Genomic DNA, 17650 nt, shown 5'->3' with positions numbered 1-17650 from the left:
ATGGGGACATCCTAACGTTGGCCCTGTCTGTCCTTGAACCCCAGTGATGTTTCTGAGCAAGAAACCAAAAGAGAAGGACCTGGAGCCCAAAAGCCAAGTCATCGAAGGGATCACACGCCTCATCTGCACAGCCAAGCACCAGAACACCATGTTGCGAGGTGAGGGGAGGCGCAATCCTCATGGGGCTGCAGGGGGGCAGACCAAGCAGCACAGGCTGCCTGTGGCGGGGCTGTGCCTCACTGTGCCTTCTCCTCTCAGTCTCCATAGATGGGGTGGAGTGGAACGATGTGAAGTTTTTCCAGCTGGCAGCACAGTGGCCAACGCACGTCAAGTACCTCCCTGTGGGCATTTTTGGCTATTCGAAGAGTGTGTGAGACGCGGGGGCAGCCCTGGGATGGAGCTGTGGAGGGGGTCACAGGAAGAGACAGGGAGACGGAGAGATGGACATGCTCTTGTCCCCTCTCTTCTGCGGCCCATCCCCTGCCTGCCATGCAGAGGGAGATACCACACCCGCACAGCTCCCTGTGGGCCAAGACCCGTGAAGGTGAGGCCAGTGAGACCGGGTCCATGCACCCTCCAACACCAGCCAGGGCACCATGCCATCTGCCTCCCATGACCCCCAACAGCAGCCTGGGAGAAGGTTTGGCACCAGCCAGCAGGGACCCGGAAAGGGCTCCGGGCCCTGCTCTCCCCAGATGCGCCTGCTGCCAGGCCAACTCCCCAGCCAGCCGGGGCCCCACCTGGGCTGGGCCCAGGCGGGATCCCCAGCGCTGGAGCCAGCAGGATGGCTCGTGGGGGGGGGCAGGCGGGGAGCAGGGCCCACCAACCCTGCGCCGCCCCTCGCCAGCCCCACTGCCAGCCTTGCGCTGCTGTGCCTGGCCCTGCCCTGCGGGGCTGAGCCTCAGCAGCTTTTCTAGTCCCCCTGCTGCTGAGGCTGGCCTAGCGCTGCTGAGGCTGTCCCCCCTCATCTCCCCATCCCTTCCCGACCAGCCCTGCCCCACGGTGCTGCCAGCTGGAGGTGTGGCATTGGGGCACCTGGGTTTTTTTTTTACAAGATTCTATTTTTTTTAAATTTATTGTACGGTTACTTTTCGGGATTAATTTTAATAAATTAATGCTGGTACCATTATGGCAGGGGCGTGTGGGCGTGTGTGTCCCTTCATGCCTGAGGGCAGGGCCGAGCACGGCTGGGAGAGAACAAATATGGGCAGGGTAAGGCTACTACCCCCGCTCCAGCCAGTGCAGCTTCAGGGCGGCCCAGGCACAGCAACCAGTGGTATGACTTGGCCCCACTCCCAGCCCTGGGCCAGCTGAGCTCTCCAACAGACTACCAACTGGGACCCGGTGGAGCTTGGCTTGTTTATTTAAAATAAAACCTGCAAACACTCAGGAAGAGCCAGACTGGACCCAGCTAGTGTCGTCCCAGCCCAGCCGGGTCCTTGTCTACCTGAAGGTGGAAAAAGTCTGTCTCCTTTCAGCAGAGGCTGGGCTTGCTGCTGTCTTGATCTCTACTGTTTGGAAGGCAACTTGGGGCTGGACCTGAGAGGTAGGGGGTGTTGTGGGTTCAGCAGAGATGTATTCCAAGACATGAGGCCTCTCCTCCTGGCGCCGGAGATAGCCCTGGTTCAGCAGGTGCAGAATACAGGACAGCACGTCCACGCTGTGGCAGCAGAAGCTCGGGAACTGCAGCCCTGGCCCCAACTCGCCCTTCTGGCAGGCATCAATCACCTACAGCAGCAAGGGAGCCCCACACTGCAGTGCGGTGCAGCACCCAGGCGGCCCCTCTCCGCCCCACAAGCCCTCCATACCCTAAACACCAGGTTGTCAATGTGAAGCTGCTTCTCCACCTTGAGGATGCGGGTGATGAGGCAGCAGAGGACGTTCCTCTTCCTTTCCAGGGCGCTCACCTCAGCCCTCTCTGCCTGCAGGTACCTCTGCCGGGGCAGCAGCCTCAGGTGGCGGCCAGAGGCACAGGCCAGGGCTGTCTGGTTCAGCTGCAGCACACCTGGAGCTAGCACCCGGCCCAGGGTCAGCCAAGCCCTGAGCTGGGCCCTGAAGGAGCCCCAGGACACACGTGTGGCTGCTGGACCCAACCCTGGGCCTCCCGCTGCTGCCTTCACAGGCATCAGCCCCAGCCCCAACACACGGCCCCAGGCAACAGCCACACGCACAACCCCTGGCCACAGTCTCCAACCCCCACGCACAGACCTGACACTCAGCCACCCGCGCCCGGCCCCAAGCCCCAGCCCCACACACCACCCCCAGCCCCACACACGGCCTCAGGCCCCAACCTGACACCCAGACCTGCGCCCCGAGTCCCCACAGACACAGACTCGCCCCAGCCCTCGCCCTTCCCCAACAAGCTCATGCACCCCAACCCCAGCACCCGCTGGGGGTTCAGACCAGCGCCTCCCCGGGGTGCCCCGGCCCCACGCTCACCTCCCGGTGGGCATCTCCACACCAGGATGCCCTCGCCGTGGGTCAGCGGTGTCAGTGCGTGGTGCACCAGGTCAGCAGGGAGCCCCGTAGCCTGCACCAGGGCCTCCACAGCCACCTCCTGCAGGAGGGCGTGGGAGGGGAATGGCCAGCCAAGACCCACCAGCCGCAGGCCCAGCCAAACACGGCGGGGGCTGTGCCCCAAACACCGCTGGAGACCCCACCGGCAGGGAGGACACGGCCCTGCCACGCGCCAGCATCCACCGCCTCCCTCACCCACCCCACCACGGCCCCAGCTCCTACCTCGGCGCTGTTGAAGCACAGCAGGATGTACATCTGCAGCGTGGACACCTGGAGGACGCAGTCTCCAAACTGCAGCTCGGCATGGCCCAGCCACGTCCACTGCAACCGCCGCGGCTTCGTGCACTCCCAGCCCAGCTGGCCCTGGCCTGACAGAGGCAGCCTCAGCGCAAGGGCCGGGGCCAGCCCTGACGGGCCCCCCCAGCACAGCCCAGCCCAGCCCAGCCCTCCCGCCGCCTCCGGCTGAGCTGCTGCCGGGGGCCTGGCCCCAGCGAGACCCCCACGCACACCCACCGCCCCAACACTCACTCCGCCTGCAGAACTCGGCAAACTCATCCAGGGGGGCGCGCAGGGCCGCTGAGAAAAACCTCCCGGGTTCGTCCATGTAGCACAACGGGGAAACAGGCCAGCAGCGCGGGGACAGGGCCAGCACCTTCACCTCCGGCACGTCCACCACCGAGGCCGTCCCCAGGGCCTGGGCATGTGGACACGAGGGCGGCTCAGGACAGGCCCCAGCATCCCTGCCAGGAACGCGGGCGGCCCCCAGCCTCCCCCCCACCCCACCGGCACGCTCACCTCGTCCAGGCCCGTGTCCAGCTCCAGCAGACGCTTGTCCTGCTCCTGCAGCTGGAAGAGGTAAAACTGCTGCTGGAGCTCCTCCGACTCAGCCAAGTTGCTCAGCATCTCCTGGGGGAAGCGGCTGGGGAAGCACAGCCCGATCTGCTCCACGATGGCTCCTTCCAGCCAAGACGGTCCTTGCGCCAGGAGCCGGTCCCCCAGGTAGTGCCTGCCACAGTCGCCAGCATCAGGTCAGGGGCCAGCCCGAGCCCCGTGGCCATCAGCCACCCGCCAGCAGGCAGAGACAGCCCCAGCCCTGGCCTCACCCCAAGGCACACGGCCCGGCAGCACCCGTCTCCCCGCCCTGTCACCAGCAGGGAACGTGCCTCCGCAGACCGGCAGCGCCCATGGGCCCTCACAGCCTTTCCCTCCACACCGGAGCCAGAAAACCAAAGCGCGAGCACTGCTGCCACACCAGCCAGGCCCAGCCATGGCCTCAGCGCCACCTGTGCCTCCCCACCACGCCGCATCCCACCGCACCAGGCCCTCTGGCGCCGCACAGACACGGCACCCCTCACCGGTAGAAGTGCTCGAAGGTGTGGGCGAGCTCCAGGCCACTGAAGACGACGAAGGGCTCCAGGATCTGCTGCAGCCGGTGCAGCGGCCCTGCGCTGCCCACAGCCCCGTGGAGCTCCTGGATCTGCCCGTCCAGGTAGCGGGCGAACTGCTCGCTCACCTGCGGAGGGACAGAGCTGGCTGCGGAGGGGCCTCACCGGGTGGCCGCAGTGTCCCTGGTGGGAGCAGCTGGGAAACCCTGGGGCTCTTGGGCCGGGGCCGAGGGTGCCCAGGCATCAGCCCAAGGCAGGAGTGTGCTGTGGCTGGGGACACCCTGCGACACACAACGCGCACCTGCAGTTGGGCACCGTGCAGGGCCACCACAGGGCCAGGGCTCAGTGGCTCCTCGGGGGAACAGGACACCACCCACCCGGAGCTCGCCCCGAGGCCGCGGGCCAGGGCAGCCTCCCCAGCCGAGACCCCCATGCGGGTGCCACACTCTCGACTCACGTGCAGGGCGGTAAGGAAGGGGAGCTGCAGCAACGCTCCCGCGAAGCCCTGGCCCAGGGCCAGCACAAAGGCGGCCTGCTGCCCAAAGAGCTCCTCCGTGGCACCGCGCAGGCGCTGGTACAGCCCGCAGTATCGCTCCACAAGGTCCGGCGCCTGCCCTGCTGCCTCCAGGAACCGCTGCACCTGCAGGACGTAGCATGAGAGGGGTGAGTCCTGCAGGTTTGGCCCCACGCCCTCCCCACGCTCCCAAGACACCTCCCAACACCCACCCGGTGCAGGGTCCCACACGCCCTCTCCGTCCCCCGTGGCCAGCCCTCCAAGCTCTACCTGCTGTTGCACCACGCCACGCCAGCACTGCGAGATGCCCCACAGGCCACTTGACTTCTCCACCGCCGCCTTCGCAGCTCTGGCCGGCACCTCCTTGTTCTTCCCCTCCTTCCCGCCTGCCAAGGGACAATCCCAGGCTCAGTGTGGCTCCGTGGGCAGGCTCCGCACACTGACCACCAGCAGCCTCCCCCTCTCCCCAGGGGGCACAGGGCAGAGGAGATGCCGGGGAGGAACAGCGACTGCGGGGGCACCACCATGAGCCTTCCCCAACTCGGGAGCCTCCTGTGCCACAGAGCCCACCCAGCAGATCCCCATGGCGCAGCCTGGCACTCTGCACCACCGCCCCAGCCCCACGGGAGGGCAGCTCACCAGCTGCTCTTGCCTCCTCTGGCTCTGGGCTGCCGGGGTCCACATGCACCAGGAGCTGGGTCAGGCGCCGCACACGGGAACCAAAGGCAGCACCGCGGCTTGGTGGCTCCACACTCTCCAGGTACTCGCTCAGCAGCCAGGCCAGAGGGCTGCTGCCGTGGGGGTCTGCGGGGCCAGACAGAGTCAGAGCGGGGTGCCTCAGCCTGGGGCACAGTGTGGATGGGCCCAGGAGAGCGCAGGGTACCTGGGCTGGTGATGCTCTGCACCAAGGGGTTCACCAAGGCCTCCCAGCACGTCCTGCCCAAGGCCCGGGCCGCCTCGTCGTCAGGGAGGAAGCGGTCGGCGAAGCCCTGCTCGTGCCGCAGCGCCCGGTTCAGCCTGCAACAGCGAGCGGGCAGCACGCGGTGCTGCCGGGCACACAACGGCCTGGGGGCTCCCCCAGGAAAGCAGAGCGCAGCGGTCGCTCCCTGCCCTGCCCCTTGCCAGCCCCTTGGGGCTCCGCAGCCCCACTCGCCCCCAGCAGCCGGGGCCCCTCGCTGCCATGGGCCCTGCCCGCATTGGGCCTTGGGGCCCTCCCCTGCCCCCGAGAAACTGGGGGGCTGTGCGGCACCTGCGGCCGCGAGATCCCACCTGTGCCTGACCAACCTCTGCCGGGTCAGGACGTACAGTCCCCTGCGGGGCACCTCTCTAGTGGGTTACCTGTGCGCCCACGTGCCCAGCTTAAACCTGGGGGACCCCAAGGTGGCCCTGGCCCTCCGGGACCGCTGGTGGCCAGGGAGGAGCGAGGGCCCCTCCTTGTCCAGGCAGGACACCCGGCTGCTCCTCTCCTGGCCCTGCAGTCCCCCCATCACCCTTCACCCAGGCCCTGGCACACCAGGGACGCGATGGCGCAGCCAGGAGACAACTCACCTGCCAAAGAGCTGCAGCAGCTGCCCCCGGTCCCGGCAGATCTCCTGGCACCAGGCATGAGCCCGAGCAGTGCAGGAGAGGAACGTCCGCCGGCACAGTTGCTCCTTGAAGATGGGCCAGAAAGTGGGCTTGGGACCCAGCACCTCGATGCCACGCACACGTGTGTCAATGCCGCCCTACGGGAGAGCACGACACTCAGCTCCTCAGGCACAGCCCTGGCGCCCCACACTGCCAGCCCTGGCCCAGCCCCTGCTCCCCTACCTGCTGGCACCGCTTCACCCGGATCTGGATGACGGGCCAGAAGCGGGTCATGTTCTCCAGCAGGATCACTCTGCTGTCCGAGGGCAGGACGGTCACCTGCAAGCAGACAGCGAGCCCTCAGCATGCCAGGCAGCGAGCGCCAGACACCCTGCATGCTCCCCTGGCCACCCCCGCTAGAGCCACGGCCTCTGTCCCCCCCAGCAGCCCCCACGAAGTCACAGGGCACCCCCCGCCAGGGCCCCGCTCCTGGCTCACAGCCCCAGCACACCAGCCTGCCGCAGACCGGGCTGCAGGGCTGCCCGTGCCCAAGTCTCCAGCACCCGCTGCCTACAGCCAGGAGGAGGCTCCCACAGCACAGCTCCTGCCATCCCCACCTCCCCGGGGGGCACCTCCCAGGGCCCCACACCAAGGTGAGACCTTCACGGGACACGGCACGGACCAGCCCACCGCTCCCGCGGGGCCCCATGGCCTGAGCAGCCCCTACGAGACTCACCGCGTTGAGCTCAGTTCTGATGGCGGCAGGGCTGTCTCCCCCCAGCACCACGACACGGGCCGGCATGTAGCTGGAGTCCTCGCTGGCCACCAGCATGCTCATCTCCCTGCAGCGCAGCAAACACGCCGCTGCCCAGCAGTCCCCACCTCCCTGCCCTGGCCCCTGCCAGCCCCATGCGCTGCTGCCCATGCCCAGCAACCCCCAGGACGGCGACCACCGGGACAGAGCCCGCACAGATCCCCAAAGCCCTCTCCTCCCTGCACAGCCCCCAGCCCTCCTGGCCCCAAGGCCCCCGGCCCTCCTGGCCCAGCCCCACCTGATCACCACACCACACTGCATGTGGACAGTGATGAAGTGGGAGCCGGTGCTGCCGTTCGACTCCCAGTAGGTCTTGGGGTTCCTGTCCGTGAGCTTGCTGGCACGGTGGGGGTTGGAGGAGACCTGCACCTTCTCCCAGCACTTGTCCTCCTTCACCTCCACGCTGGAGCCTGTGGGGAGAGCACGTGGAGCCGCCAGCTGCCAGGACGGCACATGCCAAGCACTGGCGTCCAGCTCCTGCTCCCCACACTCACCTCGGCACAGGTTGTGCAGAAAGACATCAAAGAAGGGGATGCTGATGGGCCGGTGGCTCCGGCGGTGCTCCTCAATCTGCCCCAGGACCAGCTATGGGATGGGGCGAGGCTCTTACTGGGGGCCCTGGATCCTCCTCCCCTCGCCCACCACAGGGCTGCGGCAGGCAGAGAGCAGAAGGCTGTCCCTCGGTGACGGGGACAGCTGCACAGCCCCAGGACCCAGGGCCGCAGAGCAGCCGGACCTCCCCGGGCCCACCTGGATGCAGCCAGCCAAGATGCTGGTCGTCAGCTTCTTGTAGAGACCGGCGTACTTCTCACAGTCAATCATCAGGTCGAGCAGGGCTGGCGCCAGCGACGGGGCCGTGCTGTGCTTGTCCAGGGCTTTGGCCAGAGCCTCGCGGGTGCCCAGGCGGCACATCACCACCGCGCAGTCCTTGCTGGCAGTGGCCAGGCGGTGCAGGAAGCCAACGACCTCCTGCACCACCTGCTGAGCAAGCAGCCGTGAGTGGCCGGGCCAGCGCCAGGAACCCAGGCCCCAGCAGTGGGATGCTGCAGCGCTCCATCCCCTCCATCCCGACACCGCAGCAGCGCCCACAAGGGCCCGGCCGGGCACGCCAGCCACTGGGATGCGGCCACGGCCACAGAGGGGACAGCCGCTGCCCACCTCTCCCAGCACCTCGGCTCCCCCTCACCTCCCGCTCACTGCTGTGGGCACTCAGGGAGGACAAACAGGGCTCCACACACTCGTGCCAGGGCAGCACATCCTCCTGGTAACCGTCCAGGAACTTGTTCAGGATCCTGCGTGACAGAGGGAGCCCGCTCAGACCAGGGCACACAGACAGCGCTGCTGGAGGCAGCCCTGCTTCCCTGCCCCACTGGGATGGCCAGCACCCCGCAGGGACTGGGAGCCAAGGCTCCACAGGCACCTCTAAACCCCACCACCACCCAGGCACGTGATGCTCTGTCCCCCCTGGCCCTGCACCCCAGGACACACCGACCAGCACCTGCTGATACGTGCTGGGGTGCACCTCTCCCTGCCTCTGGTGAAGAACAGCCCCACCAGGACCCACAAACATGCACCACGTCCCCCCACCATCACCACCAGCACTCACACACCTGCTGCAGAGGCCCCAGACCCCCACCCAGTCCCCCTGGACCCACCTGAGGATGCTCAGGCTCACGGCCTTCTCCGCCCCCAGCAGCTCAAAGCTGCGCAGCAGCAGCCTGAAGCACCGGGGGTCCTGCAGCAGCTGGGCCACCTCGCCAGAGGGGACGGGGCCTTCACTGCAGAGCTGCCGCTCCAGGGCCACCACCACATCCTTGGACAAGGTGCCGTCCCCCAGGCCGCCCAGAAGCCTCCGCATGTCCCTCAGGTCCAGCGGGGCCTCTCTGCCTGCCATGACAAAGACATATGGGCCCAGCCCAGGCACTCGCCGTGGCATGGCAGCGGGTGCGGGTGGCACGCTACCTGCCATCTCCGGGCCCAGGGGTAGCCGGTGCTCCGTGAGGCGGTTGATGGCGCTGAGGGCCAGCATCGCGTGAGGGCAGACGGTGCTCTGCCCGTCCCACCAGCAGCTCTGCAGCACCGTGGGGAGATCGCAGCTCACCAGCTGCTCCGCCAGGCCCCGGTGGCTGTCCATCAGCATGTTCACCACCAGCAAGCCGTTCTGCACGCCTGAGGAGCCCCTGCAGGGACACAGCGATGTGGAGACGCTTTCCTTCCCCAAGCACGGAGCCTCCCCTGCACCTACAAGCCTGCCTGCCTGCCTGCCTGCCTTGCCCACCCCCCGCCACGCAGAGGGTCCCCCCGCCCCCAGACGCTGCCCTCACTCTGCCCCTACCCTGGGACCCTCTGCATGGTGCTCATGGCAGCAGGGATGGCACTCAGCAGGCTTGCCGAGCCCTCGCTGGAGGCAGAGCCGATGCTGGCAAAGATCTCCCGCATCATCTGCGCGTCGGCGTGGTTCAGGGGCAAGGGCTTCCCACCGGCACCTCCTGGCTCGCTGGACACAGCTCCCACCAGCACCTTCAGGGCCTGCAAGGTCAACAGCAGTCAGGAGGGCAGCGGGCGCCTCCGCCACACCTGGGTGAGCCTGCACCCTGCCCGCCCACCCACAGCATCCCCTCTGCCACACTCACTGCCAGGCCAGCCTGCTGCACCAGGGCGGAGGAGGCGTGCTGCTGCATGCAGGCCAGCACAGCCCGCACACCCCCCTCCGTGGCAAACGGCACGCGACAGTCGTACTTCGCCATGAACACGGCCAGCAGCCGCAGCGTCACCACCACCAGGGCCTTCTCTGCCACCTCGGTGCTCAGCAGCTCCACTGCCACATTCACCAGCTTCTCCCTGCATGGGAAAGGACGCCTCAGGAGGAGCCTCCTGCCACTGCCGCTGGCATGCCAGCACCCCGGGCCCTGCCAGCCACCCTCTCCCTGCCCACATGGCCCTACCACAGCTGGCTCAGCCCCAGGAATGAGCCTGCCTGGGACAAACGGACACAAGATACACCTCCCTTCTTGCTGAGCACACAGGGATATCCCGGCCTTCACACCTCCAGCGCCACCTCCCACACTCCCACCTCCAGTACTGTCCCCCACCCTGCTGACACAGCCCTCCCCGGCCAGCAGGAGGGGTGCGCAGCACCCCATGGCTCACCCAACACTCCTGGTCCCCAGCCTGCCCTGGGCTTTGCTGACTTGCTGCTCGGGCTCCTCCTCCAGGATCTTCATGATGTGCTTGAGCCCGGCTAAACGCAGACCAACCTCTGTGCTGCTGCTCCGGATCACGTCCACCATGGCTGCAATCTTGGCCAGCGAGCCCCTCTCGCTCGTCCCCTCGGAGCTGCCCAACACTGGTGGGGGGAAGGCAGGGACGCAGGCGTCAGGGCAGCACTAACGTCCCCAGCAACTCCCGGGTGCCATGCACCCACAAACCCAGCACCCACAGGACCCCTCCCCAGGCAACCTCTGGGCACCTGGCCTCCCATGCCCTGCCCAGAGCCTTCCTCCCTCGAGGCAACAGAGCTGCCTCCAGCGCCGTGCGTGTGCCCCAGCGCGCAGCAGGCCTTTACCTTTGATCTGCTCCTCAGTCACCTCTGGGAAGAACAGCCCTTCCCTCTCAAGGAGCTCGCTGAACAGCTGGGAATCCGACTTGGATGCTGCAGCGGGGGCTTGGAGAGGCACTGTGGCTGCAGAAAGGTCCTCCTTTGCTGCCTTGGCTGTTGTGGCTTCAGAGACAGTGCTCTTGCAGACAGCACCCTCCGAGGACACTGCGGTGCTCCCCCTGCCATCCTGCTCGGCCCCCTTACTGAGGAAGTATTTGGCGTAGATGTGGGAGCCGCGCAGGTCACGCTGAGCACTGCCCTGGCACCGCTTCTCCAAGACCTCCAGCACCTTCTGGGCCAGCTCCACAGGTACCGACAGCTGGATCAAGGCTTCTTCATCGGACAGCTGGACAGATGGGGCCATGTTAACCCTCACGGATGTGCCACAGACCCCAAGCCCCTTGTGACAGCCAGTGCCAGAACAGACAGAAAGCCTGCACTGCCGGAGGCACCCAGGGCCATTCACCAGTGCCACCCTCCCCTGGCCGTCCCCAACCCAACTACCACCAGCCCAGACCTCCCAGCTGCATTCACCACCCAACTGCGACCGGCAAAATCACCTCCTGGGCTTGCTCGCCTACCCAAACCTTGCTGGACACAGTCACTCTTACAGGGTCATGGGAGGCTGCATTTCCTCCCACCTCTCCTTTGCTGTGCCCAGCTCCCCGCGCTTTTGCCATCCCCCACTCACCCTCACATTTCAGACCCATTTCTGCCCCACTCAGGCTGCACAGCTCACACTTGCACACACAGCTCAGACCCATTTCTGCCCCTGCACAGCTCACACTTGCCGTCTCCTCCTCCAGGCCCGGTCCCTTCCCTAACGTTCTCCCTCCTCTCGTTTCCCCGCTGCAGGCTCTGGCCCATACCTGCTCTCCCCGGTCCTGCTGGATGAGGCAGGTGATCTCTTTCTGCTCCTGCGCTTCCAGCTTCTTCACAAAGAAGAGCAGCTCCCACCACTCGGCACGGCTCAGGGCCTCTGCAGCCTTGGTCGGCTGCTCCCCCAGGTAAGGCAGGGAGTACAGCCCTCCAAAGGGCTTGCAGAAAAACGGCTGCGCAACTGCAGGAGAGCAGAGCAAGGAAGGGCACTGTCAGCTCTGCCATTCCCCCCCTCCTCTGCTGCACACCCCACGTTCCCCAGGGAAAGAGCTCATGCGGACCATCTGGGCAGAAGAGGTCCCCAGTGCCCCACAGCCTGCTGTGGGAAAGGGAGGTGACAGGAGGGCAGCGAGACTGGGGGAACATGCTGGGAGGAGACCCCAGAAGCTCTAGAGATGGGGATTACCGTCTTCACTTGAACCTCTTTGGGCTATAGAACAGAAAAAGCACACGCTCAAAACAGACACCTCTAGCTCACTGCTCCCCCAACCTGTTCCCCCCGTGCCTGGACCAGCAACGCACTCGGACACCCGGCACCAGCAGAACCCACAGTGCCAGCGTCCAGCTGCAGAGGGGCTGGGGAGGAAATCTGCAGACCCAGCTGACAGGCTGCTCACCTGCTGCCAGTTTGTGGCTGTATGTTAGGGTGGACACCTTCTCCTGGCCCTCCTGCTCCTCTTGCCCTGAAGGGCCAATGATCTCCACCATGTGCCAGTGAACCCAGTACGTACAGCCCAGGGCTTGCCAGTACACCTGAAGAGGAGAGCCCAACACACACCCAGCTGAGAGAAGGCAAGACTGACCTCACCGCTCCCACACAAGCTACGCGCTTCCTACAGCACAACAGAGCAGGCAGGCCCCTTGACAGCCCTTGCCCTCCCAGCAGAGGATACCTGCACAGGCGGCGTGCCGTCGTTGCTCTGGCGGAAGTCACCCTCGTCACCCGCGCTGACCTGCTCGTAGTCCTCCAGCATCCGCACCCGCATGCCCTGCACCAGGTTCGCCTGCACGTACTCCACGTAGCTGCTGCGGCTGGGGAAGGCTGAGCGTGTCTTGAAGATGCTGGGCTCTTTTGGTGGGGGACTGGGGGCTGCTTGAGCCGCGGTGCAGGATGTGGCCCTGTGCTGGAAGATGGATTGGGCAGTGCGGGGCCGCAGCTCCTGCTGGGGCAGCAGCTCTGGCTTGTGGCTGTGGTCCCAGCCCATCACGTGCACCAGCTCCAAGATGAGATTTGCCATAGCCATGCTGAACTCAAACTCCTGCTTCACGCGGCTCCTCTCCTCAGTGAGCAGGCTGGGCACAGCGCAGTTCGTCTGCTCCCTTCCCGGCTCCACGCCACTGCTGAGCTTGTCCATGAGAGAAGTGACACACAGGTAGCGCTTCACCAGGATGAACAGTAGCTTCCCAGGGATCTGCAACAAGCACGGCTGTCAGACTCCAGCCTGCAGAACACCTCCAGCCCCCGGCTCCCTCCAAGCCACCAGCTCATCCACCGCCAGGCTCCTGTGACAGCTCCGGAGCAGCAGGCAGCAGCAGAGACCTCTCAGCCCACCCTCGTCTCCCTGCTCAGAGACAAGGCTCTCCACGTGCCTCTCCACCACCCCCCAGCCTCAAAAGCCAGCTCCAGATCCTCTGCCAGCTCTCCCAATACCCAGTCCTGCTCAGCTGCCCACTCCTGTCCCAAACAAGGACACCAGCTCTGGCACCCCACTCTCACCCCTCCTGACCCCTAAAGCCCACAGGCTGGCAGGGCCTGACACTACCTGGGGAAGGTGAATCCCCTCAAAGGACATGCAGTGCTCTTCAGAGGATGTCGTCTCAGCAAACAGCTCCAGCAAGGTGTAGCGACTGTCGAAGTCCATGTGCTGCTCAATGCCATCCTGCTGGCTCAGGGACAGCAGGACATAGGCCCAGCTCCCTGCAATGACAGCAGAAATGTTTCGGGTCCCTTGAAGACAACTCTCACCCCACCTTCCCTGTGTGAGACAGACTTGCAGGCAAGGAACAGCTTCGCTGCTCAGTGTAACCTAGAACCACGTTCTGTCCTTTAATCTGGACTGGCAACATTTTGCTCCACTGAATAACACTGCATTTTTCCACCCCTAAAGCTGCAAGACTCCCCCAAAGCAGCAACCCCAAATAACTGACTCCAGAACAGGGTTCCAGGGAAGAAAAAAGTTAAGTTTTAAGCTGAATCAGCCCCCCACCTGCCCCACTGGAGACCCACGTGAACTTGGGCACTAGGTCAAGGAAAGCTAGATCTCCTGTGGGACACGCCACCGCTAGCAACCTTCCCGGTGCACCCAAGCCTCATCAGGCACTTCCAAGCCATGGCAGCTCCTCTCAAACGAGAGGACTGGGTGAGGACCAGGCCTCTGCCCACCAGGGCCTGAGGAAAGGCTCCCTGCCAAAAACAGGCCAAAGCCTTTCTAACTGACAGCGTCCAGCAGAGGCACCCCAACACTCTGCCAAGCCCCTCGGCATAAGTCCTCCTAACAGTTAATCAGCATCCCAGCTCGGGAAGCCACCAGGGAAAGGGCTCCCAAGTCTTAGAGCACCCCAGACAACTATGACCAAGGAGCCACTTGGAAGCTCCAGTCTGATTCTTCCCCTTTTGACAACAAGCCCCGGGACACACCGCTTCCCGGGCATCCCACACCTACAAAAGGGCTGGCACCCCTCAGCTGCCCAGCAGCACCTCCTCAGTGGCAGCGAGCAGTAGCAGCCCCCACCTGCATCGTGCGAAGCCAGGGCCCTCAGCATCTTGCCCGCACTGCGGCGGATTTGCTTCTCCTTGTGGCACAGCATCCTCATCAGCAAGTCGAGGGCTCCCGTCTCCTTGAAGGCACCTGCCAGCGAGCCAATGCTGGCGTACGCGCTCAGCACGTGGATGGTATTGAGGATGGAGGACTCGGGGGCCCCAGGCTCAGATATCTGACGGCCAGCCCGCTGCACCAGGCTCCTGACATCGGCCTTCATCTCCAGCAGCGAGGCTTCGTCCAGAGGCACATCTGCAGCAAAGGGGCCGGCTGCCTTCTCCTCCTTCCCCCACTGCCCTTCCAGCTTCCTCTTGCCCAGCAGCGCCGGGCAGCTGGCACAGACCTCTTCTGCAGACATCCACATGGAGACGTTCTCCGGCTTGGTCTCTGCAGAGGAGGCACTGCTGCCTCCCGCTGCTCTCTCTTCCAAGCTGACAATACTCCACTGGATAAGGTACTCAGGCTGGCCGTCGTGGCCTCGCCGCTGCCGAAGCAGCTCCTCCGGGTAGGCCTGCAGTTTGGGTCCCAGGTGCACAAGCAGGTTGCCATTATGCCTCTCGTTCACCATGGCAGGAAATGTGCCTGCAGAGACGGAGGGGAAGCAGGAGCTGGGGAGAGGCGGCTGACGCCAGGGTTTTGCTATGGCTGGAAATCTATGATCCCGTGCGTCACAGTGCTTGTAATGCGGCGATATAACAAATAAAATGTGCCGTTATACTGGCTGTACTCAAGGTCAGTGCTGTAAACGCTTATCACAACAAAACTGCTGAAGTATGAGATGCAGCTCGCTTTCTCCTTGGAAAACGGCACACACGCAGCAACAAGATAACAGGGCAGGACACAGGGACTTCGGGCCTGCTCAGCGGGCCGTGGGCACGGCAGAACGCGGCCAGCAGTGCCCAAGGAGGGCAGCTTTTCCCAGGAATCTCAGCTGTAAAGTTTGGCTACGTGCAGGCAGCGCTCCCCACGCCAGGTGGAGCACCGGGGCTCTGCCGCACATCACCCCCCCCCGCCCCGGACTGGAAGCACACCTCGGGAGCCGCGGCCGCCCCGGTTCCTGGGACACGCACGCTAAAGGCGGGCGGCACGGCACCACCGTTACCGGGGGGTGGGCCGGCCTGGAATAAAGCTGCTTCCAAGCGTGAGCCAAGCGAGAGCTCACAGGGCACCGAGGAGCGCCTGATCCGGCCCAGCCGCCGCAGCCCCCCGCCGCCGGGTCGGGCTGCCTCACCTCGGCGCTCCGGTACCGAAGCCTCCGCAAAAAGCACAGACCCGGGACCGCCCCGCTCGAGGCGCTGGCCCGACCCGGCCCGTTCCGTTCCCACCGGCGGGGCCGGGCCGCGCCCCGTTACCTCCAACACCGCTCCCGCGCCGCTTCCGGGTTGGCGTGTGCGCATGCGCGGCGGCCCGCCCGGACGGACGGACGGGAGCCGCGCGGGGCCAAGATTCCCTCGCCAGGGGCACGGCCCCGGCTGGCTGCCACGGGTCGGGCGGCACAGCGCGGAGCTGGGGCAGGTCAGGAGCCGGCGCCGCACCGGGGGCTGTATGGGGCACCGGGGACAGTGTAGGACCAGGGGGGGCAGCGTGGGGAGGGGGCAGCGGCGGCAGAAGTGGGGCTGGGGAGCAGCGAGGGCATGACCGGGGCTGTGGGGCACCCGGGTCTGCGCTCCCCAGCAGGTCGTCCTGGCTGGCAGCCACCTTCCTGGCCACTTGCCTTCAGTGCTCCGCAAGCTGAGGGTGGGGGAAGCAGCCCGGCTATGCTGCTGTCAGGCTTGTGCCTGGCTCTGTTTGACCCCACCGAGACCCCCACCCACCCCACGCCGAAGCCTGGGCAGCCCACAGCCCCGCACTCATCTCTCCCGGCAGCCTGGCTCCTGCCAGGGGCTGAACACAGCCGAACGCGTCCCGTGGGGAAAGCACCGAGCAGAAAAGTCATCAGCGAGGCAACAGCGGTGGCACGGAGAACGCTTTATTGCGCGCCCCCCCACCCCCAACCCCAGCATCACTCCTGTGTTGTGACCCGTGGCAGGTTGACATAGCTCTTCATGGGCGGGAGAGGCCTGATCTTGCGCCCAGCCCAGCCGCCCTTGCGATGCCACAAGCCCGTGTGCGGCCGCTTGCCCAGCCAGCGGTTCCGGCCTGCCTTCCCGATCACCCGCTTGTTGTGGTCGACGTTGGACACACGGCCCACCGTGGCCACACAGGTCTCCAGCACCTGGGGGACAGAGAAGAGCTGCAAGCCTCCCTGGGGATGCACGGCTGCATGCCCAGGCCATCAGGTCGGGGAGAGCACAGCTTCTCTACCTGCATATGCCTCTTGGAGGGCAGCTGCACAATGGCTGTCCCATTCACCTTCCTTAGCAGCACTCCACAAGTTCCTGCAGCAGGCGAGAGAAGAGGAGGCAGCTGTCACGAACAGCAGGACAAAGTATCCCACCCTGTGACAAGCACATTCCCCTGCTGGGAAGTGCCCAAAGCCCCCACCACCGGCCCTTCACGCAACACTTCTTCCTCAAGGCAGCGACAGGGCAGAGTCGTCCCCGTCTCTCTGGAGGGCTGTTTTGCACCGTAACATGGGGAGACGAGAGGACAGGAACCCCTTGTCACCGCCTACCTAGAGCGATGTCCCCCTGCCCTCCTCTCCATCTGCACTATGCCAAACCCAACTACCAACGGCGGGTTCCCACCCAGAGACGCACCAGCTGCCCGGATGTACTGCGCTCCCTTCCCAGGGTGGCTCTCCAGGTTGCAGATCAGCGTGCCCACCGGCAGAGCCCCCAGCGGGTAGGCATCCCCTTCGTTGGCCAACACTAGAAGACAGAAGATGATGAGTTGTGCAGGGAGGAGCAGCCGCTGAGCCCCTGGCAGGGCCGGTGTGGCCACCCCTGGCCCCAGCGTGCACCTGCCATCCTGCCAATGTGAGATGAGTTCTTGATGATGTCCCCCGGCTGCATGTTCTCCGTGGCAATGATCCAGCGCTTCCGGTTGCCGCCGGCCACCAGGGCGATGTCAGCCGACCTGCACGGGGAACCCACGGTGGGCTGGTGGGATGCTCAGCCACAGGCACAAAACTGGCCCGAGCCCGCGCCCTGCACTCGCCTGCAAGGGTCGTATCGGACGTTGATGACCTTCTCGGTGAAGGGCTCCGGCGGGGCGCCCTCCTCGTAGCGCAGCCGCTGGAAATCGATCATCCGGTACCGCCGCTTGTGTCCCCCGCCGATCCCCCGCACACGGATGCGGCCTGCGGGGAGAGGGCAGCGGCTACAGGCGGGCCCCGGGAGCCTGCCACCAGGCCCTGCCCGCCCCCGGCCACCTGCCCACCTGTGTGGTCGCGGCCTCCCGTCTTCTTCATGCCCACGGGCCGCACCGTGTACTTGACCCGGCACTTCCACATGGGGTCGGTGGTGCAGCGCGACGCCGAGACGCCCAGCCCGCGGCGGGCGGCCGCCAGCCATCCCCCCGGTGGGCCGGCCGGCGGAGCGAGCGGCGGGGCGCGGCGCGGCGCGGAGGACAGCAGGAGAGCCCCGAACGCCCTGCACAGCCCCGCCGCCACGGCCGCCGCCATGACCGCCGCCGCGCCTGCGCCGAGGCGGAGGGGGCGGGGTCTCGGCCGGAAGT

General features: G+C 65.7%; 3 protein-coding genes across 15 annotated transcripts in view; 1 reads left to right on the top strand and 2 right to left on the bottom strand.

Annotated features, from left to right (window-relative positions):
• LOC141740300 (phosphofurin acidic cluster sorting protein 2-like) overlaps positions 1-1134 on the top strand; it is a 66853-nt gene extending 65719 nt beyond the window's left edge. For both annotated transcript variants that reach the window (XM_074578747.1, XM_074578746.1), the window contains 2 exons: positions 45-158; positions 259-1134. In XM_074578747.1, coding sequence (XP_074434848.1) covers positions 45-158; positions 259-374 — 230 coding nt within the window. In that variant the 3' untranslated portion in view covers positions 375-1134. The remainder of the gene's footprint in view (positions 1-44; positions 159-258) is intronic.
• A 211-nt stretch (positions 1135-1345) lies between these two features.
• LOC141740298 (cullin-9-like) lies at positions 1346-15436 on the bottom strand. Of its 12 annotated transcripts, none has more exons than XR_012585953.1 (30): positions 15264-15390; positions 14006-14614; positions 13037-13191; positions 12167-12685; positions 11891-12026; positions 11264-11454; positions 10362-10740; positions 9947-10142; positions 9430-9637; positions 9132-9325; positions 8759-8976; positions 8452-8683; positions 7983-8088; positions 7547-7777; positions 7291-7381; positions 7035-7206; positions 6719-6824; positions 6226-6321; positions 5965-6140; positions 5300-5433; positions 5056-5220; positions 4687-4802; positions 4360-4542; positions 3873-4030; positions 3313-3523; positions 3046-3211; positions 2740-2885; positions 2440-2557; positions 1809-2052; positions 1346-1728 (listed from the first exon to the last, which is right to left on the bottom strand). XR_012585953.1 is itself a non-coding variant. In XM_074578740.1 (30 exons), the coding sequence occupies exons 2-30, from the start codon at positions 14598-14600 to the stop codon at positions 1444-1446; spliced, it is 5886 nt and encodes a 1961-aa protein (XP_074434841.1). In that variant the 5' UTR covers positions 14601-14614; positions 15385-15436; the 3' UTR covers positions 1346-1443. The 12 variants fall into 12 exon arrangements, 5 of the variants coding, with proteins under 5 accessions (XP_074434841.1, XP_074434840.1, XP_074434844.1 ...); XR_012585952.1 differs by having other exon boundaries at positions 1809-1994; XR_012585954.1 differs by having other exon boundaries at positions 1809-2011; positions 2740-2880.
• Positions 15437-15965: 529 nt separating this feature from the next.
• Positions 15966-17621, bottom strand: MRPL2 (mitochondrial ribosomal protein L2). Its single transcript, XM_074578201.1, has 6 exons — positions 17354-17621; positions 17132-17273; positions 16935-17050; positions 16732-16842; positions 16337-16410; positions 15966-16247 (listed from the first exon to the last, which is right to left on the bottom strand). Exons 1-6 carry the CDS (start codon positions 17595-17597, stop codon positions 16035-16037), a joined length of 900 nt encoding a protein of 299 aa, XP_074434302.1. The 5' UTR covers positions 17598-17621; the 3' UTR covers positions 15966-16034.
• Between the last annotated feature and the right edge of the window lie 29 nt (positions 17622-17650).

Source organism: Larus michahellis, chromosome 3 (assembly GCF_964199755.1).
Source record: "Larus michahellis chromosome 3, bLarMic1.1, whole genome shotgun sequence".
Taxonomy (NCBI): domain Eukaryota; kingdom Metazoa; phylum Chordata; class Aves; order Charadriiformes; family Laridae; genus Larus; species Larus michahellis.
The sequence above is the reverse complement of the archived record's forward strand: the minus strand, read 5'-3'. Positions and strand labels throughout refer to the sequence as shown.

Excerpts from the sequence above, each read along its gene's own strand:
- LOC141740298 (XM_074578740.1), bottom strand. The coding sequence starts at position 14,600 with ATGGTGAACGAGAGGCATAATGGCAACCTGCTTGTGCACCTGGGACCC. Across the intron at positions 4,543-4,686 it reads GTGGCGTGGTGCAACAGCAG|GTGCAGCGGTTCCTGGAGGC; the intron begins GTAGAGCTTGGA and ends TACGTCCTGCAG. Across the intron at positions 3,212-3,312 it reads TGGACACGGGCCTGGACGAG|GCCCTGGGGACGGCCTCGGT; the intron begins GTGAGCGTGCCG and ends CCACATGCCCAG.
- MRPL2 (XM_074578201.1), bottom strand. The coding sequence starts at position 17,597 with ATGGCGGCGGCCGTGGCGGCGGGGCTGTGCAGGGCGTTCGGGGCTCTC. Across the intron at positions 17,051-17,131 it reads GTCCGATACGACCCTTGCAG|GTCGGCTGACATCGCCCTGG; the intron begins GCGAGTGCAGGG and ends TTCCCCGTGCAG. Across the intron at positions 16,411-16,731 it reads GCAGTACATCCGGGCAGCTG|GAACTTGTGGAGTGCTGCTA; the intron begins GTGCGTCTCTGG and ends CGCCTGCTGCAG.